The 25,599-nt window shown below is 30.6% G+C and overlaps 1 protein-coding gene across 1 annotated transcript in view; it reads right to left on the bottom strand.

Annotated features, from left to right (window-relative positions):
- Positions 1-25,420, bottom strand: part of LOC129229507 (uncharacterized transmembrane protein DDB_G0289901-like) — a 71,692-nt gene extending 46,272 nt beyond the window's left edge. The window contains exons 1-4 of the mRNA XM_054863825.1: positions 25,369-25,420; positions 9,655-9,719; positions 6,876-7,015; positions 231-330 (exon numbers count right to left, since the gene is read on the bottom strand). Coding sequence (XP_054719800.1) covers positions 231-330; positions 6,876-7,015; positions 9,655-9,706 — 292 coding nt within the window. The 5' untranslated portion in view covers positions 9,707-9,719; positions 25,369-25,420. The remainder of the gene's footprint in view (positions 1-230; positions 331-6,875; positions 7,016-9,654; positions 9,720-25,368) is intronic.
- Positions 25,421-25,599: the final 179 nt, after the last annotated feature.

Raw genomic sequence — 25,599 nt, 5'->3', positions numbered from 1 at the left:
TAATATGTAAACGGCAGTAAGAGAGAAAAGCGTGAAATACAGAAAACAATTCGGGAAAGAATAAAGGAGAAAGTGGAAAATCCTTAATCAACTGAAAAATCTCATGCCTAAAACTTGTTAGATAATTCTGTTAGTTACTTGACATTTCTTAATTACAGAATACACAATGATACTGCAAAACTAATATTACGTAATTTTAAAAACGTAATATAATAGCAAGTTTTCCTCACCCAACTGCAAGGAAGTACTGTCAGTGGAGAATCCCACACGAACCACATGAGGATTGGGCTCATCTGCTGGCAGGTGGGATACATCATCATGCTTCACGACCTGGAAAAGAAATTTGATCAATTTATGTTTACAGCAAGCAGGGTTTGTGATTAAAAAAAATAAATTCATAAAAAAAGTAAGATTTTTTAAAATCTTCAAAAATTTGTAGATTTTAATCACTTTACGTTTTTTAAACATAACATATTTCATTAGATGGATATATTTATCATACTCTTAAAATTAGGATAAATTCTCTAAATATACAAATTTTTTTGAAATTCATAAATACGTTATAATGTTTAGATAAGATGCGATTTTGTTTTATGCTTGCTTTAAGATAAGGCTTCCGTCATTATGCATATCTTTAGTGTAAAATAATATGCTGAACTATTACTTTTCTTAACTACATTAGTCATGGAGAAAAAGAACACTGCACATTTTTATTTTGCCCTGAACTAATTTTGGAAAAAATGCAACATTGCAAGAGGCTGAAAATCCATTACACAGAAAGAGGCATAGCTATGTAGTTTTGGCAGTTGAAGTTTAGATTATAAAATGCAGTGAGATAAATTAGAACAACATTCTAAAAATGCAAAATTAATTTACAAAAATAAAATCAACTGACTTTAATCAATGATTTTGCTAAAAATACTATTTAATTCAAATCAATTGATTTAAGTCAATGGTTTTTTTTTTTTTAAATTTGATTTAAATCAATGAACCCAGGTTTACAGGACCAAAGCTGCCAACATCAAATGATAAAAATTGGGAAACTTAAATGTACAGGAGCCAAAATTAGAACCTAAAACAATACATCCAGTAGGACCCAAATTCCAGATGCTGAGATTACCACTTTACTTTTTTTAAAGTTAAAAAAGAAAAATTAATCAACTTTTAGGTTTGGAAAAAAATTTTTCATGCAGTGGCGTAGCCAAGGGGGGTCTGGACACCCTCCGAAATGCCCAAGTGTAAATATATGATTGGAGAAAAAAAAATGCCTTCGAATAAAAACAAGCATTATGCTCAGTAAAAAATGGAACAAGAAAAAATATGTTTTTTACATTTCTCTCGTACAATATGCGAAATATTTTTTTGAAGGAGAATTGGAACAGTAAAATGAGTAGGGAAGGGAGGGGGGCACCAAATGGGGTGCCAGGTAAGGCGTAGAGCTATATTGCAGCGATTCTCAATTTTTCCTTAGTGTGCAAAAATATTCCTCTTTCCAGTATCTAAAACATTGATTACCCTTGTATCATTCAAGTACTCGTAGTTACAAATTCAGAGAACAGATACCTGTTTAGAATTCAACAAAAAACACTTCTCCTTTGTCTAGTTTCCTTCAAATTTCATGGAATTTTGTCCCTGTGTGGACTTTCTGTGAAAGTGAGAAAAAAAATTGGGAACATGACAGAGAACCAGAGTTAATACTTTCAGGGCACCCTCGTTGTAGCAAAGGAACCATTCTGCTATTGAGCCGATCAGCTTTTTTTTTTTTTTTACAACTCCTGTATTATGATAATAATAAACGATATCGAGAATTCAATTTTTGGCTTCATTCTTCTAGTAGAACAACTAAGTATTCCATCTCATTAATATTAATTTAAACTACTAAGCACACTTCCTATTACAATGTGGTCTGCTGAAAGAAGTTTCTAGTGCTTAAAAAGAATTAAAACATATCTGAGGAATAAAATGAGCAAAAATAAGTCAGATTACTCTTGTAATTTTTTGTTCATTTTGTAATTCATTCTCTATCATTTATGTTTTTGAAACTAACATCAGTTTCTCTTCAAAATTGTACTTTAAAAAAATCATTTATATATTTCTCTTCAAATTGCAATCAACCTTAATTATGTACACAAAATGTTGATTTTGATGGTGTTACTGTTTTTTTTTCAAAATTTCAATCAAGTCAGCTATTGTTCTGGGTTTCTTAGTTGGATGGCGTTGGAAAGTCACTCCACATCTCCCACGAAAACTGAGAAGGTCTTGTTACCATTCGGGGAGAAGTGGAGGTGTTGCCTTCAGTTGTCTTTTAATTTTGTCGTAATTTTCAAATTTCTATTTTGCATTTGATTTTGCTGCTTGTTTTAAATTCAAATGCACTCAAAATTATTACTTGTCATTAATAACAATTAAGTAAAATTTTCATCTCTAAAATCTATTTTGCTTACTTTTAAGAGATCTCCATATTATTTTGTCTAATTTCCTTAGACCCCCCCCCCCCCCCCAGAAATGAAATCCTCGCCACACCATACCAATGATTGGACCCTCTCCGAAATGAAATCCTGGCTATGTCACTGGTTTCAAGTGTGGAAAATCAATTTTTGGATGTAAAAAAATGTCAATTTCGTATCCAGGGTTCATACTCGATTTGGATGAAAAAAATTCCAAGACTTTTTCAAGACTTTTTCATGCCTTCATAAAAATTTTCATGACCTTGCTACATGAAGAGAACACTACTGTTTAATATAAAAATTGTCAATTTCTGGAAATGAACAATGGCAAAACTTCTACGCGAAAGCCACTACCTCATCAAAGCTTCATCTTTATCATACAAATTTAAGTAAAGTAAAAATGAAGAGGATGAGGTATAATGGTGCTTAAATGTCTAATTTTTTTTTATCAACAGGCAGAATGATAATGAACGGAACAAAGGTTGGATGAGTCATTACTAAGTTTCGATAAATTTGCTTCAAAAGTGGCCTTCTAGTGTCACGCAACTTGACAGTATTTTGGTTCTTCAAGGTAAAGCCATTTTTTAGTAAATTCATGTTTCTAAACCAGATATTTATGTATTAAAAAAACCATTCAATCTTCTGATTTAAAAGTACTTGTTTACTTATTTGCACATTTTCAAATGCATATAAATTAATAGGTTCTGAAATTCCAGAACATAGTGTTTGATTCCTGACATTGCAAAATCATAGGGTCGCATGGATTAGTTTTGCAGGCCACATGTTGGGCACTACTGTTTTCAAGAGCACCTATATGGAGGGGGCAAGTGGGGGCTGAAGTCCCCCCCTAGAAATAAGAACTTTCTTGCTTTTAATACTGTTTTCTCTGCAAAAATGTAAAAACATTTCTTCTCCAACCGTTAACGAATAAGTTTAATTTCTATTTTAATATCTAATCTGCACTAAAATCAGTTTCCATGGGGAAAATATCTGAGCCCCCCTCCCCCCTACAATTTTGCATATGGGTGCCCTTGACTATTTTAGAGTATTAGCATTTCCTTATTTCTGTATTCTATCGCGTGACTAAAGATCTTTATTTTCTAAAACCTTCAACAAATTAAAATAAACTCTGGTAAATTTAATAATATAGTTCTTACGAGTGATGGAAACGAACTCTGATGCAATTGAATTGTGTTTCTTGAGCGGGTGTGGCGTAATCAAGAATGTGCAAGCTTGCTACTACAAAATAGAAAATATAAGAAGCGTTGAAAATAATAGTAAATTCAAAATGAGTGATGTCCAAGCAGTAAAATCACATTGCAAAAAAAAAAAAAAAAAAAAGACGAGCGGCTGCTACAGAAGTAGATGCAATGAGATTTCAAAATTCAGATTTAGGTTTGTGATCATTCAATTTTCCAGTTTTAATAGCTTTAATGTGCAATACTGTTAAATCACTCAATATTTCTAATGCTCTTTTAGTTAGTGTTGCTTTCTCCTTATCCAGGACATTTGTCCATGACAAATTTCCATGACTTTAAATGAAAATTTCAATTTTCTTGAATTTATGATTTTTGAACACAATCTTTAATGTTATTTTAGATAATTATACAATCTAAAGCAAATACCTAGATATTTGTTGCAAAACTTACAAATATTAAAGACAAAATTTGGTAGTAGTATTGTTACATAAAAAAGGTGCGTCATGAGCAAAGTCTTTTGTAAGTGTACAACTAATCACACAATCTTAACTAAAAACTTTAAAGTGAATTTCGTTGCCTTTATTACTAATATTTTATCCTACTTCATTTACAGCACTGAATGAATGGAACAATAGTTAACACTAAAATCATACATATAGACAGCTAATGTACTCAAAACTGAAGAGCAAAAATAAATTGCAAAATCTTGCTTATTATTAAAAAATAAAAAGAGAGAGAGAAATGCTACCCCCCCCCCCCCATCCTTTACTTTTGTAATAAACATAAAAAAAACCCTTTTTTTTTGAATTACTAAGTTGTTTGAAACTTTAAAAAAATTGTGCACTAAGACTGGAAATGCAAAAAAAAAAAAAATTCTGTAACAGAAAAATAAATAAAATTTAAAATAGGGCCTTTTTCTGGCACATTCTTAACTACAAGGACCACTTCACGAGTGACGTAACAAAGAATTTTGCATAGTGGAAAGAGTTTTGCTTATAAACACATGCATAGACACATAAGGCATATTATTGGATCTCAAGATCACTCTTCAACACTTCAGGCGTCCTTTTAACCAATTCATTTGCATTTGTTTATCAATAGCAAAATTTATCTAATAAGTTCCAAATTATCATTTTATTTGGTTGTACCTTTTTACGAAATGTCTTTATTTATTATATGTCGAAGGGTTTGTCAAATTCTAAAAAGTAGGGCTTTTGATTTATTTTTAGGGCTTTTGACTGCCAAATATGGCCTATTGAGGGCCTTGAGAACCCTGTTTTAGGTTAGCATCAACTTTCTTACAATCAGTAGCCATTTATGCAGGCCTTTTTTCCTTATGAAAATTATAACTCAATCGTAAAATACGATGCTATATGTAGAGTGTGGAGAAAAGTACTGACGCATGAGATGTTTGCCAGATTGAAAAAAAATGATACATGTGCAGATTAATATGAATCATTAAAATTAAATGAAAAAAATTAACACTTTTTCAGAAACTATGAGGAAGCTCGACCATACCATGCTGACTAGTCTGTAGGACCAATTATTTCTTTTAAGAATTTCAAATGGTGAAAGGTGATAAAAATTGTGTTTTGCAATTAAAAAACAGATGTTTGAGAAAAAAGGAAAGATAACTCGTGTCTTAGAGCGTTCCAAAAAAAAAAAAAGAATAAAAAGATGGATGTCAAATTAATTGAGAATTCAAATTTAAAATGTGAACCATTTGAAAGGCCCTTTGTAACAAATCACTGAAATAAAACATTTTGAAAGATCTATAGGAATTTCGATTGAAATAACTTTGAACTTTCAAAACTAAGCACTTTAAAAGACCAGTGGAAACCCTGCAAACCTTGGTAAAATGGGGACTGAATATACAGGGTTCATACTCTATTTGGATGAAAAAATTCCATGACTTTTCCAAGACATTTTCATGACCAACATGAAAAATTCCATGACCTCGTTACAGCACTATTTAATCTCAAACTTGCTAATTTTTGGAATGAGCATTAGCAAAAGTCTACATGAATGCCACAGCCTCATTGAAGCACTTACTCGTAATGGAAAAAATATAAGTGAACACTTAAAAAACTAAATTTTTCTTATTTGCCTTTATCATACAAATTTAAGTGAAGTAAAAATGCAGTTAAACAAACATGATAATGCATAAATGTCTGATTTTTTTTTAATAAACAGGCAGAATGATATTGAATGGGACAAAGGTTGAATGAGTGGTCACTAAGTTTCAATAAATTTGAGTCAACAGTGCATTTAATCATCCACGTAACTTGAGAGTATTTTGGTTCTTAAAAAAAAAAAAAGCCGCATAGTTTTTTTGTGTTTCTAAACAAGATCTTTTTTGAAAAAACAATTCAGTAATGAATCAATCTTCTGATTCAAAAGTATACTTGTTTTGTTAACTTACTTGTACATTTACAAATGCATATAAATTGATAGATTTAGAAACTCCAGAACATGTTTGATTCCTGATATTGAACGTCGAAGTGGGTCGCATGGATTAGTTTTTCGGCATGCATGTTGGGCATTACTGTTTTAGAGTGTTAGAACTCCTCTTTTTCTGTATTCTATTGCTTGACTAAAGATCTTTATTTTCTAAAACCTTCAACAAATTAAGATAAACTCTGATAAATTTAATAATAAAGTTCTTATGAGTGATGGAATCAAACTCTGATGCAATTGAATTGCCTTTTTTTTTTTTTTTGAGTGGGCGTGTCAAAACTAAGAGCGTGAAATTTTGCTACTACAAAATATGAAACATAAGAAGTGTTGAAAATATCAGTAAATTGAAAATAAGTGATGTCCAAGCAGTAAAATCACATCACAAAAAAAGGCAAGCGGCTGCGACAGAAATGGATGAGATATCAAAATTCAGATTTGATTTTGGGATCATTCAATTTTCCATTTTTAATAGCTTTTATGTGCAGTACTGTTAAATCACTCACGATTTCTAACGCTCCTTTAATTACTGTTACTTTCTCTTTGTCCAGGACATTTTTCCATGATTTTCAATGAAAAATTTCAATTTTCCATGACTTTTCCAGGTCTGAAATTACTTAATTTTTTTCCCATGACTTTCCAGGATTTCCATGAACCGTACGAACCCTGAATATAGTTTCACGATATCAACAGAAAAGGTGGCTTTTCACTCTTAATCGTTGATGCTGGTCGAGGAACGAATGAAACAAAGATTACAGCTGAAGAGAATTCTTACCTTAACTTCAAAACAAACTTTTCCTTTTGTGACTCCATGGGTTGCTCGGACACCAGCCCACATGAAGGCAAAGCCTTCAAACGTCAAGGGATGTGCGCTGTAGGGTTTAGCATCAATCACAAGATTCAAGTCCGAATTATCTGCAACAGAGTATCTTTAAACACTAAAGCTCAAAACAAAAGAAATTCTTAAAGATTCAATTAAAATAATTTTAGTACAGTAACAGAACAGTTAACAGAAGCAGACTTAGATAACAGGGAATTTTGACTTATTTTACAGATATTTCTTTATTTACGAAGTTTTCTTTAGGTATGTAATAACCAGGGTTGCCAACCTTGAAGAAACGATTTGGGGAGCATCTGTGCTGATTTTGAGGAGCAGTTCAGTATTTTGCATAAAAATAAAACCACTTATTTTTGACTTTTTTGTGATACTTTTAAGATGCATTAAGCCTTCTTTCATGCTTCTTCTGGGAAAGCAGGCTAAAAAGGGTAACTGCTCAGTTACCTCTTTAATGGCTTAGTATTTGTCACGTTTAAATTGCTTTAGCAAACTATGCAATACATATACCACTACATTTGCTATAGCTTTTTTAATTATTTCACATTCACAAATTGCCAAAAAACTCGAGGTTTAGATAAACTAAATTACTAATGACCACCCAGTGACAATAACTCAATTTTCACAAAATGTGCTGATACTACATCTGTGCTTAGCACACGTCAGTATTGTTGTCATTTATTGTACAAGTTTGTGCATTTGGTTTCCACTGAAAATAATGCAAAAAAAAAAAAAAAAAAAAAACCATCAAATTCAAACATTATCCGATTGTTATTATGGAATATGAAACACTTTTATACAAAAATATCCCAAAACCTCATGTCTGCAGGTACTGTATTTTACTTTCCATGCCAGAATGGTCTCATGTCAGCACTCCACTTTACACATAACTTTACATTTTTTTTGGCTGTAACGGGACTTCAAAAGTGCAAAGTTTTTTTTTTTTGGTAGAAAATTTTAAAATCATTTCAGTTTGCAGACAGTTTTACATTTTATTTATGTCTGAACAGAAACTACAGGGTGGCAACAGGAACTGTGAAAAAAGTTCCCTGACTTTTCCCTGTTCACCAAAGTTCACCAAATTTCCTGATTTACGTTACCAATGATAATGGTTTCCTTTCTTTGCTCCACATGAAATCCATTGTATGTTTGTATAAAATGCAGTATTTTAAACGTTTTAAGTTGTGTAAAGTTGATGAACTAAAGATATGTTCTAAAAAGTTGCTACTTTTTTTAACAAAATGGTAAAAAAAAAACATTTATAGTTTTTTTCCCCAAAAAAATCAAGTCAATTTTTTTGGGGGAAAAAAAAACTACAAAACAGTATATTATATTTTTCTACATATAAAGATTATAGAAAATTTTTAAAATGTTCTTTACTTCCAGAAATCACTTAGCATAAGAATTTTAAGAAACTATTAAAATCACTCTTAAAAACATATGTGTATTTACCGTAGAACTAAAAGTATTGAAATTATTTTGAACTATATTTTCAAACAGTACAATAATTGTTGCAAGAATAACAAGTAATAGTGAAAGAGTAGAAGTAATGTAGTTATTCTTATATAAGTAATTGACATATTTATGCAAAACAGATGAAACCTTTTGACATCCATTCATAGGGAGCTTTTCTCTAATCAAGAACATAGGTTTTAATGAATGAATACAGCATTTTAACAATAAAAAAAATAAAGATATTTACTTAAGTACACAAGTTAACTCTATTTCAAATGACTTAAGTATGTAACAAAAAAAAAAAAAAAAATCTTAGATTGCTTTTGTAAGAAACAACTTTGAAATATATGATAAAAAAAAGCAATTAGTCAATTTCAAAATATATATAAGAATACAACTTGGTTATAAAATAAAAGAATTATTTAAGTCTAAAGAAAAGAAAACCTTTATAATCTGCGGTGACAGCAAATAGTACAATGGCAAAAAACAAAGTTTTTCGGTTGAAAATTCAGTTTTAGCAATTAAATTAAAAATGCGAAGAAGTAATAACTTTTAAGTTTTTATCAATATTAATGCAAAAATCAAAGATTTCTTCTAGAAATCGTGATTACAGTACGCTAATCACTTCGAGACAATGGAATAAAGGCAAAGGAGCTAAGGCAATAATGAAGGCTTCCTGTTTACCTGTATAGTTGTATATTTTACGCTGCATTGAAAGCATGAAAGGAAATTTCAAGTTGGGTAAAATAAACAACCTAACAGACACAGAAGCAATCTTAAAAAGTTCATCCTGTGGTTAAAAAGTAAGACTCAATACTTTGACCTTGAGGAAAAAAGCTGTACAATTATGCGGCAGGGTAAAATCGCACCTCATTAATTTTACTTTTTTTTTGAGCACATAATTGGCAGAAAATGCGTAGGGAAATAAGGATACTTAATTTCGTAAAGCAAAAAAAAAAAAAGTTTTTTTCTTCATAAAATCAATTTTCCCTGATTTTTTGTTATTTTTTCGAAATTTCCTGATATTTCCCTGACTTTTCCCTGATCTGTTCCCACCCTGAATTACACATTTAGATTACTGGTTGTTTTCACAAAATACTAATATACAATGTGTAGAGTTATGGTTAATTTATTCATTAACTTTTCCAGCTAAGGTTAACCTTTCTCTAACTATTTAAGAACTCAGAAATAAGTTAATATGCTTTTTCATATTCATGCAATAGGTATTAAAAAGAGATTTTAAAAAATTGAAAATAAAACTTACATCGATCAAGCGCCACAGTCGTCTCATCAATGGTTTCTTGTTCAATTTTCATGTTTGCAATGTAGCTGGGGGAAAAAAAAAAACTTTAAAGTCACTGCTAAATTAAATAACTTTATCTACAGTAACCACATTATAAGAGCCAATAATAAAAGAGACTAGCAGACTTGGACAAGGTTCAATTAATTTTCCTAAACATTCAAAAAAAAAAAAAAAAACAAAAAAAAAAAAAACATAATTTGGGGATTACAAAATGACAAAAACAAAATACAAATAAAATTATAATGGCAGTCATTTTATTTCTCAAAAATAGGTATTTAAAAAACTATTTAAAATATAAAAGTTAACCATTCTTTGGTCTATTTTATTTTTCTTAAACAAACCCTAAATCATAGCTACTTCTAGCCATCCCCAAAGCAGAATACTTTACAATGTTCTGCAACGTAAAATCATTTGACCAAAATTGTTCTGCAAGTACTTCAAGCATTGTACAGGAAAAAACGTGACATTTTCCACAAATTGAGTGCCAAAAATCAAAATCGTTTCATATAGGAGGTTTTTATATATATATATATATATATATATATATATATATATATATATATATTTATATATATATATATATATAACTGGACTGTTGCTATTTATTTCTGTGGAAATGAGATGTATTTCCGGAAACTTCACAGCTTTCAACCAAATGACTAATTAAAGAGCACTGAATTTGTAAAATTAGTTGATCATGAAAACTATAAAATCAAAAAAAACTTTAACAAGGTGTCAAACCTAAACCGCTTGAGATTCTCCAAAAATAATTTATATGCTTTCTAAAATGCATAGAAAGAGCAAAGATACAAAGTTTCTAAAAATCTGAACCTAGGTATCAAACCACATTTTTTTGGCTAATTTTGCATGGCGTGAAAGAGTAATTAAAATAATGCTTTTAAATAAAAAAAATTACTGAAATAATAAATGAAATGAGTAGAGTTTTGGTTGTATATAATAAAACACTTCAAAACTTTCTAAATATTTGAAATATTTTCTGGATGCAAAGGGATTGAAACCTCAAATGTGACACGCAATTTCTGGCGATGGACGTGTTTCAATGTTGGCATGTTTCCAAAACATACGTGTGTGGCAGAAAATAAAATGGATGAAGATCGATTGGGAAAGTGCTACAAAGGACTTATCGAATTCAACATCGCGAGCTTTCCGCCAAATTATCGTAATTTGCAAGAATTTTAGATTTTCTTCTAATTTTAAGAATTATGCAGAATTTCTGCAAAATTCTATCTTGAGTTGGAAGATAAGTGTAGAAAATCTGCAGTTTTTACATATTTTCTCCACCGCAGTTTCTGCCGATTTTCTGCATCGCAGTTTCTGCAATCTTCTGCATCGCAGTTTCTGCAGATTTTCGGCACCGCGATTTCTGCAGAAATTTACAGAATTTCTGCAGAAAATTTGTCAGTTTTCCTCTCACATTTAAACAGAACTGTTCTGCAGCTCAGGCATCTGTTCCGCGACGTACGTCACAAATTTAGTAGTATTCTGCTTTGGGGCTAGCCATACATCTGTTTTGTCCCTATCACGGTTCGAAAATGTCGTGATATCCTAGAAAACATCCAATATATTGAAAATATATCCAATATTTTCAATCAACACAAAACTGAAGTTTTCAAAAAAATAAAACCATCTTCAAATCACTCTTTATTTTCTAATATTATTATTATTATATGTAGACTTAAATTTAAGTTCTTTCCTTGTTTACATGTAATATTTCACTTTACATTTTTATTGATTTTTACGGAGTTAAATTAATATAGTGTTATACTCCTTTTTTTTTCTGTTAGCTACTTTTGCAGTTATGATTCAGAAATAAAAAATATCCTTAGTCGGTACACAGTCAGACTTTTTTTTTTTAAACCAACATTTAATAAGATAAATACCTTTGTACAGAACAGTTAAGTGAGGAAATAACGTCAGAAAAGCACAAATTCGCAGTTTACTGCAAAACTTCCCTTTATGTTTCTCATTCATTCTGTTATTGTTTGACATTGTTTATCCTCATTTGGGCAGTTCTCAAAAGGTGGGAACAAAAAAGTTAACTTTGAGCAATTTCAAAAATTTTCGAATTTGATATCAATTTTGCTTTTATTCTATAGTATGCATACCTAGAACACAATATATGAACATGAAAAGACAGCAGGTATTTGTAAAATTTGTTAATTAGCAAATTAAATTAGCAATCTGTAGGTAACACATTTTGGACATTGTTGTCCTGTAGGTAACGGATTTTGGACATCATCATAATGTAAGTTTCACCATTTTTGACAACTGTTAATCTGATTTTTACAGGGTGGCGACAAGAACTGTGAAAAAAAGTTCCCTGACTTTTCCCTGATTTCCCTGATTAAGTTTACCAAATTTCCCTTATTTACGTTACCAGTGATAATGGTTTTCTTTCTTTGCTTTACTTGAAATCCATTGTATGTTTGTATAAAATGCAGTATTTTAAACGTTCTAAGTTATGTAAAGTTGTTGAATTAAAGATATGTTTTAAAAAGATGCTACTTTTTTTTAATAAAATGGTTAAAAAAAAACAAGACTATTTTTTTGGAAGGGGGGGGGGGGGAATAACCTACAAAACAGTATATTAAATTTTTATACAATGGAAAGATTATAGAAAATTAAAAAAAAAAAAAAACTTTACATCCAGAAACCACTTAGCATAAGAATTTTAAGAAACTATTAAAATTACTTTTAAAAACATATGTATTTATGATAGAACTAAAAAGTAATTGAAATTATTTTGACCTAAGTTTTCAAACAGTATAGTAATTGTTGCAAGATTAACAAGTAATAGTGAAAGAATAGAAGTAATGCAGTTATTCTTATATAACTAATTGACATATTTATGCAAAACAAATGAAACCATTTGACAAACATTCATAGGGAGCTTTTCTCTAATCAAGAACATAGGTTTTTAAAGGATGAATACAGCATTTTAACAATAAAAAAAAAAAAAAAAAATAAAGATATTTACTTAAGTACACAAGTTAACTCTATTTCAAATGATTTCAGTATGTAACGAGAAAAAATCTTCGATTGCTTTTGTAACAAACAACTTTGAAATGCAAGGGGGAAAAAATGAAAAAAAAAAAAGCAATTAGTTAATTTCAAAATATATAAAAGAAGAATACAACTTGGTTATAAAGTTAAAGAATCACTAAAGTCTGAAGAAAAGAAAACCTTTATAATCTGCGGTGACAACAAATAGTATAACGGCAAAAACAAAGTTTTTTAATTGAAAGTTCAATTTTAGCAATTAAATTAAAAACGCGAAAAAGCAATAACTTTCAAGCTTTTATCAGTATTGATTCAAAAACCAAAGATTTCTTTTTGAAATCGTGATTACAGTAAACTAATTACTTCGAGACAATGGAATAAAGGCAAACGAGCAAAGGCATAATTGAAGGCTTCCTCTTTGCCTGTATGGTTGTTTATTTTACGTAGCATTGAAAGCGTAAAAGGAAATTTCAAGCTATGTAAAATAAACAACCTAACAGACACAAAAGCAATCTTAGGAACTTCATCCTGTGGTTAATAAGTAAGATTCAATACTGTGACGTTGAGGAAAAAAGATGCACAAATATGCGGCAGTATAATCGCACCTCATTAATTTTACTTTTTTTTTTTGAACAGATAATTGGCGGAAAATGCGTAGGGAATTAAGAGTACTTAACTTTGTAAAGCAAAAAAAAAAAATTTCTTCAAAAAATCAATTTTTCCTGATTTTTTGTTATTTTTTCAAAATTCCCTGATATTTCCCTGATTAATAAAGTTCCCTGACTTTTCCCTGATCTCCCTGATCTGTGGCCACCCTGTTTTAACTTTTCCAATGAAAATTTTATTTACTACTTTTTGAATTTTGTAATTTAATGATAAAGAGGATATTAATGAAGTACTTGAATGGCTATACATACTGCTCTTTACATATAATAAAGTTTTGGAATGATTTTAAAGAAGTTGATGAAAGGTAGAAAAAAGCTTCATGGAAGTAATTATACAAACTTGTAGTTTGATTTATTGGGACAAATAAGGAATAAAAATTGAGACAAATAAATACGACATATATATTTTTAAAGGAAAAATAAACAAAATATGCTTTAAGAAAGAATGTAAAAAGTGACATCAGTTTTAACCGTTTAACCGCCGAACTATTGACGGATGATTAAATTTGAGTAATTTTTTGAAATTATGTCTATTTATGTCTAGTAAATACAGAAATAAAATAAAATTTCCAGAAAAAAATTTTTTACTATGTTTTTCAGTGTGTTCCATTTTTGGAACATTGGCGCTTTGCATGAAGTTTTTTTTTTTCAGAGAATTTTTTTAAACTAAGAGGTTTTGAATGCGATTTTTATCTTAGCATACATTATTACGGAAAAAATAATATTTTAAATTGCATTTATGTACATATCAGAATTCACAAAATCCAATACAGAAATATCTAATGCCCATGATATGAAAGAAAGCATTGCTGGTGAAGTCGTTTGTCACATTTCTTAGTCGTATCTTTTTGCACACCACGCAACGTCCTTGGGATGCAGATACAATATAATGTCCGTCAGACATTCTTGATCGTTTATGTATATGACAACGAGGCCCTGGATGACTTTCTACTAGTACTTCTCTTTTTAGGAGGTCAGTTGTTATTCCTCTTCGGAACTCGAAATGCTTCATCTTGACTTTGTGTAACTCACAATGAAGTAACCAACTAACTACAACTGAAACATTCAGAACATTACTAAAAAGATTCCACCACCATTTTTTACTCCTCAAATGACGGCTGTAGCTGCCTAAAAGTTTATCCTAGACGACCACACCCCACATTCCTTCATTGTATCTCTTGATAAGATGAGGTTGTGGCACATCTATCTTGCATTTCTGCGCATTTGAGTAACATTTTACAGATGCAAGTGGCTCATGTGTATAACAATTAGATGCTACTGTAACCACTGCATTATCATTCCAGCTGCACATGTACACTGATCCATCAGATCGATAGTCAAAATTTCCTCGATCTTCTTTAGAAAGGGCTTTTTTGAATTTCCATGGCCAGTTCGTTTTTCACGAATTGTTCCTGTTGCTAATACACTTTTTTTTTTTTTTTTTTGATAGCTGAGAAATTAAGTCATATGATGTAAAAAAGTTATCCAAGTATACTTCATGCTTAGACGTGTCAGTCAAAACTTATAATAGATCATTTACAACTCTGGATCCTAATTGCACATCAGGGGATCCTTCTTTTTTGCCTGAATAAATCTCATGAAATATGGGTATTCACTTGAAGAGCACAGCATCCAAATTTTGAAGCCGAATCTTATTGGTTTTCATCTAATAAACAATTTACATGAATGCCGTCCGTAATAGGAAACCATAGATTCATCTATGCTCGATTTTTCATAAAATACACCAAATTGTTGAGGGTTTTTACACAATTCTTCGTAAATAGGGAAAACTTTTCTTAGTTTATCATTTTGTTTTAATTCATGGTTGTCCATCAAATGAAAGTTGTTTTTTATTTTTCGAAAACGATTTTGAGGCATAACTGTTGGTACAATTGGCACAGATGTATCTTCTGCACTGCTCCAATACATATCTTCAGAAGGAACAGAATGGTACCCACTCAAAAGCAACAAACCAAAAAATTCTAGGATTTCATCTCTGTCAACATCTATTCTTCCTCAGTGATATTGCCTAGTTCATCAGGGGTAATTGGCATATATCTACATCTGACAAATCCGAATCTGACAATGTCTCTAAATAAGCCACAGCTTGTTCTACAGTAAGAAATCTTGTAGACATTTTTTAACATTTATGAACAGTTGGTATACGTCAAACAGAATTTAGTTTCGCTCGAAAACAAAGCTAGCGAATTATTGAACTGCATTTAAAATATGAAGAATAAAACGCTCACTAATATTATTTTTTATTATCACGTGACAATGCAGCTGTCCGAGCAGGTGTGGATTCGGAGCCATATAGTCCGTCAAACAGAAGACTGTTATTATTTTCTTTGCTAACGAAACGTCATATCCTTTCAAAATATAAACTTGGTTTTGCCAACATCTACATCAGAGTACATTCAAAATGAGAAAAAAGAAGAAACATACATTACGAAAAATGAAATTTCCCCTTGGAAGTCGAGCGATTTACTTCTTGGAAATTTGACTCCCTAAAAGCGCCAATGTTCCAAAATTGGAACATGCTATTTTGAAGGGGCACACCTTTCGGAAATATCAATGTACATTTCTACAAGCATTTTAAAATCGTACATTGAAGTATTTTTCTCAACTATAATAAATATCATCACATTTTCTGAAAAAGTCAATTTTTGGTAAATTTTATAAGAAAAAGTTGCAAAAAGCTAAAAAAACACTCATCTTTGAAAAATCGCAATAAATAATTGAAAACATATAAACAATCAAGCAGGAAATCAAAAAATACTTTGAAATAAGACTAAACTGTGTTAAAAAAAACTTGTTTATTTTAACGTTATTTCTTGGGAAAATTTTCACTTAAATATGATGTTCCATTTTTGGAACATTGGCGGGTAAACGGTTAATAATGGATATTTTTTCTAATGTCATAAGAATTAAAACGATGTCTAAAAAAAATTATTGAAAAAAGAAATTCGTATTTCTATTTGGAGATCGTTAAATTATGTTTAAAAGAAAGAAGAGAAAAAAAAATTCTAAAATAATAAAAGCGGCGGGAAAAAAAAAAATTGCTAGCGCAGGTGATAAAGGCGCCAAAACTGGTGCAGCTGACGATTAACTACATTTGTCAAACTGGAATCTCCCTCTGGTAACCTTTAGCTTATCGTATACTGTGTTGTCGCCAACGGAGGTTTGCTTGGCGATTTTCGCGCAAAATGGCTTTCGTTCGATCATAACCAGCCATGTTTTTACTGTAATTTATGTATTGTTCAAAGTGTAACGTATTAATTATGCAAAATACCAATGGATTAAAGAAGATAACATCATAATAATCTTTTTTATTGATGTTAGAAGACAGTGGATTATAAAAAAATTATAAATAAACGGACAGAATTATCGGCGTCAAGATCGTAATGCCATCTGGACATCTCACATGTATGTTTAAGAAAAATAATTTTTCTTCTAAGATACTGCATAAAAGTTTATGAAAACACTTTTAAACAATTAAAAATTGATTCTGAGGATCGATAAATACCTTTAAAACGAAAACATCATATGCTTAGTTCTCAAATAATAGCATTGTAAAGATCGTAACTATTGGACATGCATCAAATTTCAAACTTACTTTTTTCTAAAATTGTTTACAAAGTAAATAATTTCTTTACTTTTGTTATTTGTGTAACATATTAACAAAAAAATATTCAGTGTAAGATTCTTACCTTTAATTTTTTTTTGAAACAAATGGAAATAATTAAAAAAAATTTTTTTTAATGGTACATTTGCTCAGTTAACATTTTGATATGTCCAAAATTGTGCCTTTTAGTTTAGAAAATATTTTTTAAGGGGATTTGAAGAGCATTTTTTCCATAATTTATGTCAATTCTTGTCTCTATACAGTATAATTTAACTCAAAAATTTTGAGTTAATTAAAATGAAAGTTATTTGGTATTGAAGCTTCAAAGTTGAGGTCTGTGTTTGCTCCCATCTTTTTAGAACTGCCCTAATAAACTTTCATTCTTTTCTCTTAAAGATCCTATTCACCCTCTTAATTGTTGTGGAATTTATAAAATTAATTGTAGTTGTAAACTTACCTATATTGGACAGACTCAACGTGCTTTAAAAATTCGCTTCAAAGAGCATTAAAATTATGTGAAAAACAACAATTAAATAAGTCTAGTATTGCTCAACATTGTTGGGATTCAAATCACTCTTTTGATTTCAACTCGTATCAGATTATCCAAAAATGCCCCAATTCATCAGATCTTTTGGGAAACTTTCCATATTTTGAGACACAGTTCTAACTTAGTTAATGATCTTAAAGTAGTAGCGTACTTTTCCAAATGTCTAGCTCTCATATCTTTAACACTGTCCTTTCCCTATCTATTTTTATCTATCTGGCTTTGTTTATTTTAAACTTTTTTGTCATGGTTGACCCCCCCCCACCTTTTTTTCTATTTATCATTATTTTTCCTTTTCCGAAAATTTTGTTTTTGTTAATTTCATTCCTTGGAGTTTTCTTCTCATTCAGCTTTTCCTTTCGTGCGGTTCACGGTTATTGACATTTTCCAGCGTTTAAGTCAAGTTTAAAAATCCTTTAGCAAAAAAACTAAAATTGGGGGGAAAAAAGCCTGAATGCTAAAATTCAGGCTTGACTTCTTTGAAGAAATAAATGCACATTATGTGATATCTTTTAAAAGTTTGAAATGAAAAATTCAGAATTGTTCTTGATAAGGAGAGAGCAAACTTTTTTTTCTGAAAACCACCAACAATGTATTTATTGGGGGGATAAAATGCCCATTAAGACGAAATATTGTTCAACTTAATAACAGTTTATGCATGTTAGATATGATTTATAAATACGATTAAGTTCAATATCGCTTCCTCTCTCTGATTGTACACTTTTTTCCCCCCTTCTTTTTTTTGTTATATTGGAGCAAAAAAGCGAAAATGCTTTGTTCCACTTTTGCAGTTTAAATAATATTTTCGCATTTTGCGAGAAATGCGACCGTAGCGGAAACCCTGACATTTTCTTTTTTTTAAGCTTTGGCTTAATCTTTGTCCATGAATTCTTTCGGCTTTCTGTACCTCAGAGAGAGCTCTTGGCCTTTGATTGCATTCCTATTGGTTCCTTATCGGTTTATAATTTTCTCATTAGTGTTTGGCTAATCCGCTATTTTTGTCTCGGCTATTGGCTTTTGTCGGATGTCTTTTCATCCATAAGCTCATTACTTTTTACATTGAAAAAGGCGTGTTCTGTAACACCGAAACGTGTCTGCAGTAATCTGCAAATTTGTGCTTTTCTGATGTTGTTATTTCTTACTTTAATATAACTCAAAATTGTTACATTATTAATAATTTTATGAATAAAATAATTTTATTACTTTGTTAATATTTATGAAGCATTAATACAACATATATAGTGTATATAATCTTTTTGATTAGTCATCCCTCGCTACTTCGCGCTTCAACTTTCGCGGCTTCACTACTTCGCGGTTTTTTCTTCAAATTCAGTAACTAGCCTTTTGCATGCGCTCGTGTAAACTTTTTCCTACAAAAGAATAACAATGCAGGTCTTTTTAAATAAGCTGAGCTCTTCTGAGGCGTGTAGTTGTACTAGTTGAGGGAGTGGTTGTGTAAAAACACCCAAGAAAGTGAAGGGAATCGGAATCGCTGTCTCATTTTAACCGTTAAATACTAACTGGAAAGTATAAATCACTGTATTACTACTAGGGGATGTAAATGCATCTATAAATGGTGTTCAATAATGTACTAGCTTTGTAAGTTGTATACAGTGTATACTTAATACCTTTAATGAGGATAAATGTAAAGAGGAAGAACGAGGGTTCATATGGTCACTAACTGGCAATTAATTCATCATCGAACAGGTTGAGCTATTTTCATAGATTAGTAGATAGATTGTAAGAACTTCATGTGTGTGTGTGTGTAGTTTATTTCTATATTATTAACAATGTGATGTATATTTCGTCTAATTTTGTGCAATATATTAAGTAATACAAATGAAATGGTGGCAAAGGATGCTGTTTCATGTCTAAGGGGCTTTAACTATGTTTAGAAACCTATTTAAGTTGTCGTAAAGTAAGTTTCATGCGCTCTAATTAGGAAAATATTTGGTTTATAAATACAGAATCCTACTTCGCAGAAATTCAGTTATTTCGGTAAAGTCTGGAACAAATTAACTGCGATAAATGAGGGTTAACTGTATTTTTAGTAATAAATGAACAATATTCAGGGGTCTGTTCAGGATTTTTCACAGGGTCCGTTTTTTGTGAAAAATAAAATAATTTTGTGAAAAGTGAATTAATTTTGTGAAAAATCAAATAATTTCGCAAAAAAAAAAAAAAAATGTTAAATCGAAATTTTAGAATTTAGAGCGGGTACAAACTGCAACATTTAAACTTAAAGTAGAGTGTTTTCCTCTTCTATGTTGAGAATATCATTCTGGGGTGTTTTCTAGTATTTGGCGGGGGGGGGGGGGGCATTGCTCCCTCAAGTAGCAATATTTATCTATCATTCTACATTATGTTAAATTATACTAATAATATTTCTGTACAGCATTTAAAATAATTGTAACAAAATAAATAAATTAATTAAATTCAGACGAGGGGGGGGGGGGGGTTTCAGCATTTAACTTTTTGACCCAAGACACTCTTAAAAAGCACAGAATTTTGTTTAAAATTTATAAATTCCGTGATTTTAACAAAAATAAAAAGGGATTTTATTTGTTTACTTCTTAACAAAGCGTATCAAACATAAAAAATTCAAAAAATCGGATTCCCATTGCGGATGCAAAGAGATCGCAATTCTCAAAGTGAAGGCATCAAAGGTATAAAAACGGCTTTTAAAAGAAATATTTTTGATCAAATTATTTTTAAATTGCATTTTAGAGTCCTATGATAAACATATCATTAATATCTGTGGACACAGTTGAAGCAAAAATAACATTCAGCCATAAATTCAGCATTTTAATTTTTGACTCAAATAAAATGGAATTTTGCTTTTAAAAACTTGAAATGCGTGTTCCAACAAAAATAGAGACTTTTCATTTATTTGCATCCTAATAAAGCGAAGTTCGCTTGAAAAAAGAATAAAATATGATTCTTATATCGGATGTTAAAAGATTGTATTTTTCAAAATGTAGACATTTAAAGAAAAAAAAACGGCAAGTAAAACAGTTTATTTAAAGTAGAGACGTACCGAGTAGCACTTTGGCCGAGTAGCCGAGTACTCGGCCTTTCACTACTCGGCCGAGTACCGAGTACTCGGCCTTTCACTACTCGGCCGAGTTACCAAGTACCAATTATGTTTTAAGAAGAACCAACGACACACATGTGATAAATTTTGAACTTATTGGAATAGTAGTATAGACCTCCTTGTCCATATAATAGTTTTTAAAACTAAATTCCTGCTGAAATTTAATTACGCATTATATAAACAATTTTGTTTGTGTCAAAAATTTTACAAAAAAATTATTTTTAAAATAAAAAATAAATAAATAAAAGGTATGATTAATCAAGTTGGAATTAAAACAAATTACAGTGAAATCCCTCTAATGCGGACACCAACAAGACAATTTTTTTTTGTCTGCAATAGAGAGGTGTCCTCAAATGTTATTTGCATTGGAACTAGGGAATTAAAAATTGTCCACATAACAGGGGTGTCCGCCTTTGAGAGGTGTCCGTTAGGAGGGGTTTCACTGTATACCAATCAATTATAGTTCTAGTCTGCCAAACATAAATAATTTTTAAAAGCAGATAAAACAAATGTGCAGGAATACTGCAGACACGTGTTTCTGACCCCCCGTTACAAGGAACATCTTTTTCAGTGCATAACATGTGAGCTAAAGAATGTAAAGACATACGACGAAAAAATCCAACTTTTGTCGGAAGCCTTTAAATCCACAAGCTCCCATTTTGTGCATTGAAAAAGAAATTCCTTGTAACACCAAAACATGTGTCTGTATTGTTCCTGCACTGTGCTTTTAACGTTGTTTTATTTTCTTTTATTTTTTAAGCAAAGGTATTTTTATATTTTTTATAACTAATTTTTGTTTGTAGCAAAAATCCATTTTTAATATAAAAATTCCATATTTTCTATACTTACCTTTTTTGCATAATTTTTCATAAATAAGTTTTATTAACTTTGGGGACATTAAAATAAAGATTTATTCCATTGAAGCATTACAAACTTCATTTTTCTCAAAATTTAAGTTTGACTTATAAATTTTAATTGTAAATGATTGCAGAATATAATGCTTGCTCTTTTTTCTATAAATTTTAGTATCTGTCTTGGACAATACTCAATTTTTTGCAACTACTCGGTATTGGCCGAGTATCTGATCAGAATTTGGCCGAGTACCGAGTACTCGGCAAATTGGCCGAGTAGGCCGAGTACCGAGTAGTTACCGAGTACTCGGTACGTCTCTAATTTAAAGTTAATCATCCTTGTTAGCATCAAAAAATCAAACCCATATAATTTTCTCCTAAAAAAAAAAAAAAAAAACAGTTAAACATTGTACAGCAACATAAGATCACAAATATTGACAAGCTGGTAAAATGATGAGAATATTTTCTAATCAAGTCATTATAAAGGTTTAACATAAGACGCTAAATGGCGATAATTTTGAAGTTGGTAACCCTATCTGAAGCTATCATATTTTTTCCCACCCTTACTATCCCTTTGCAGTTCTAAGTTCATTTCGCAGATATATCTTATTATTATTGTTGTTTATTAAATCATGAGCGGGGGGGAAAAAGCATTTTCAGAAAAGTTTACAACACAGCTGCTAATTAGCTGTGATAAAACAAACAAACAAAATTATTTAAGACTAAACTTATTTTCAGCTGTTAATTTCTTTCCAAGAAACTCCTTTTTTGACTTCAAAAAAGGTTCCAAAAATTATCGGTTTTATCCACAGAAATATGCATTATTTTGCTTTCAGATTTGCTCTTTTAATAAACTACTCATGAAAGATCCATTCTTGTTTATCAGAATTTTGTGAAGGGTCCGTTTTGGTTGATCAGGATTTTGTGAAAGGTCCGTTTTGTTTGATCGGGATTTTGTGAAAGGTCCGTTTTGGTTGATCGGATTTTTGTGAAGGGTCCGTTAACAGAACCAAATATCCTCCGGCCAGACCCCTGATATTACTATGATTAATATAATTTTTTGTATTGAAAATACCGTAGTTGAAAAAAAAAAAACTATAGAAAATATCGGCGAAACCTAATAGAAAAAACATTCAATCATTTTGGTAACTTATGGAAGTTGGAAGACAACAAAGGGTACAGATGTGATATACCCCCCCCCCCCCCCCATTTGGCGACATCCGATTTTTTGCACAAAATTGAAATATTTTTCTCGCCAATGAGGCGATAACTTTTTAAGCATGGCATCCCTGGCGAAATTAACCTGTGTTTCGCAACCCGAAGCAATCTTGTTCAAACTTGTTTACTTGGTGATAGGTGTTGTTTCGTGCAATATACCTTACAGGAAAGCTTATTTTGTGTTAGTTTTAATTCAGTAGTTGTGTTTTGAAGTAAAAACATTAGAAAATGCCAGTTTCTTCAAACTTGAACGTTAATTAAAAGTTACCTCCAACATGGTGTGTATCTGTAACATGTCATTGTCATATAATGAATTGTTTTAGACTGAGTGTGAGGATTTATACCATAAAAAGGTAAGTTCTTTATTTTAGAATTAAAAAAAAACTCTCACTTTCGAAATTCTTTGTTTTTACAAATCCTTGAGGGGTTCTTGTAGTTTTTAACTTTATTTTTACGGTATGTAAATTAATTGTACAAAAATAGTATGGTTATTTTGTTCTAAAAGTTAATTCTTATCGATGCCACGAATTATTTTGACATTCTATGAACGTGCCTCCTTTAGGTACTGAATTTTTGAAAATAAGTTAAGACAGCATTTTATAAAAATATAAAGATGTTATTTAATGTAAAATATAATAGGTATTTTGAAAGCATGTCTGGATAGCAAATAAATGTATGGTATTTTTGTATTGTTTATGTTTAGGATGGTTCTGTTGAGACATTTTTACTTTTCATACATCATACATTTAGTAACTAAGCGCTTTTTTGGCTGAAATAGTTATTGATTTCCGGGATGTTTTCCGCTTTAAATATCGCAATTTGAATCGCTTTGCTCTTTTTTAGCAGAGTATGAGAAAAGTTTTTGTTCGATGAAATGCATGTTGGAAAATAGCTTTTATTCATTGGTGAGCTGTTATAGTAATCTGTCAATTTAATTTTAAATACTTTCTAATAACTGTTCTTTGTGTACAAAAACTTTCTAGTTTCTGGTAATTTTGAAGCGTATATTCGTGATGTTTTTTGTTGTTTTTATATATATTGTGTTCTGAAGTGCTTTGATCATGTTTTTTTATCTGATTTTTTCCTGTTGGCGCTAAAAAAGCATCGCTAAGAACGATGTATGACATATATCGTCATACATTGTTTTCTTGGCGACGGTTTCTTGGCGCCAACAGGAAAAAGTCGGCAAGGGTGGGGTATATCACATCAGTTCCCAACAAAGTTTTCTTAAAATTTGATTGGCTGAGCTTTTTCAGTACTACTCTGTTTAAGTGGCTGAATTTTTATTGATGTCAATTATTAAGAGACACTATGCAATTGAATTGCTTAAGAGCAAGCATGGTAATGAAATATGTAAATAGTATAAAAACATACATTAATCTTGTTATTTTACACTAAAATAGTTTACGGTGTAGTCGACAAAAATTTTGTTATAGCCTGTATTTTGTGATAAAATGTTACACTGAAAACATAAAGAGGAATTTAAACTATTATTTTACGAGGCTTGACTACAAAAAGGGCACAACAGTACTTACAATTTTATTAAGAGATTATCAATAGAACAAATGATGTAGAATATTTTTGGAAAAAAGGCATAAATGTTTGTTAAAATAATTTATCAACAGATTAAGGCACCCCTGATTGAATCAATTTGTACTCACTGAAGATTCTTTTCAAGAAACTGGCATGTAACTTAAGATTAAGCTACCATTGCAAGGACTGATTTTCGCGTTCACAAAAGAGGGAATGTAGGCAGAATTTTTTTTTCTTCAATGGCTAAAGGTCTGCAATTTTTTCAAAAAATTTGAGCAAAGTCAATAATTTAGCCGAAAGATTTCTTAGATTAGAAATGCTGCTCTTCTTGCAAACACTGTATCAGTAACCAAACATTTACAATAAAATATAGTTTTAAAAAAACAACATTTCAAGCGAAGTATCCCACTTCATCAAATTCATTTCCTTAGATGAAGAAAGATAAACTAACGAAAAAAATTTACGATGAAAGACTGTAAGCAAAACCTAATATAGCTCCAGATAAAAAAGGTTTAAAAGAAACTTCACATTATAATATAATAGCAAATTACAATACACTATGCATTTTTTAAACCAAATATCGAGAAAAAGAGCGGGGAAATGATAAAAAAATAATAATAAAAGAAATCTGTTTATGGTGTGAAGCCTAATGATTCATTTATGAGATATATCAAACACTACATAACTATTGTTATAATAAACTCCGAAAGTGATAAAAGGGAGATTTTCGAGTCACTAACACTCAAAAAAAAGGCTGTAGATATGGAACTCTGAATCCACAAGGTGGTTGCAACTGCCGGGTCATTCGCCGAAAATATACGAAGAAATAAGGCATTAGTATTAACTTAAATTGATAGAATCTGCCTTATTTAAGCAAAATATGGGTCAATGGGCATCAATAAGCAGGTGGGGAGGCAATATTTTTGAAGTTTTTCGATTAAATTTAGTAAGTGAGTAACAATGATGACGGATGAAACAAGGGTCATGATACGAAGATTCTTCTGCCAGTTAAGAAAAATTTTAAAGTTTTTCAGACAAACTACAGTTTAAAAACTTGATAAAGTGTCAAATACATGTCTAAATACCTAATAAAAACGATTAATGTCAAAATAATAGATACTTACATTAAAAAGGTACCCTGATTGTAGTTGCCGCGGCACCTTAGCTTTTCGGCATGTAAGTGTTGCCAAATGTACTCACAACTGATACTATCTTTTAGTCTCAAACTTCACTTAATATTTCAATACAGACAGACAACTAAAAAATAAATTTTACAATATAAAGACTAAAAATTTACAAAATTATCCGTTGACAAAGAGCATTTTAGAGGAGTATGCGAATTTTTAAATCTTCAG

The sequence above is a fragment of the Uloborus diversus genome, chromosome 9, assembly GCF_026930045.1.
Source record: "Uloborus diversus isolate 005 chromosome 9, Udiv.v.3.1, whole genome shotgun sequence".
NCBI lineage: Eukaryota > Metazoa > Arthropoda > Arachnida > Araneae > Uloboridae > Uloborus > Uloborus diversus.
This window is presented reverse-complemented; position numbering and strand designations above follow the sequence as displayed.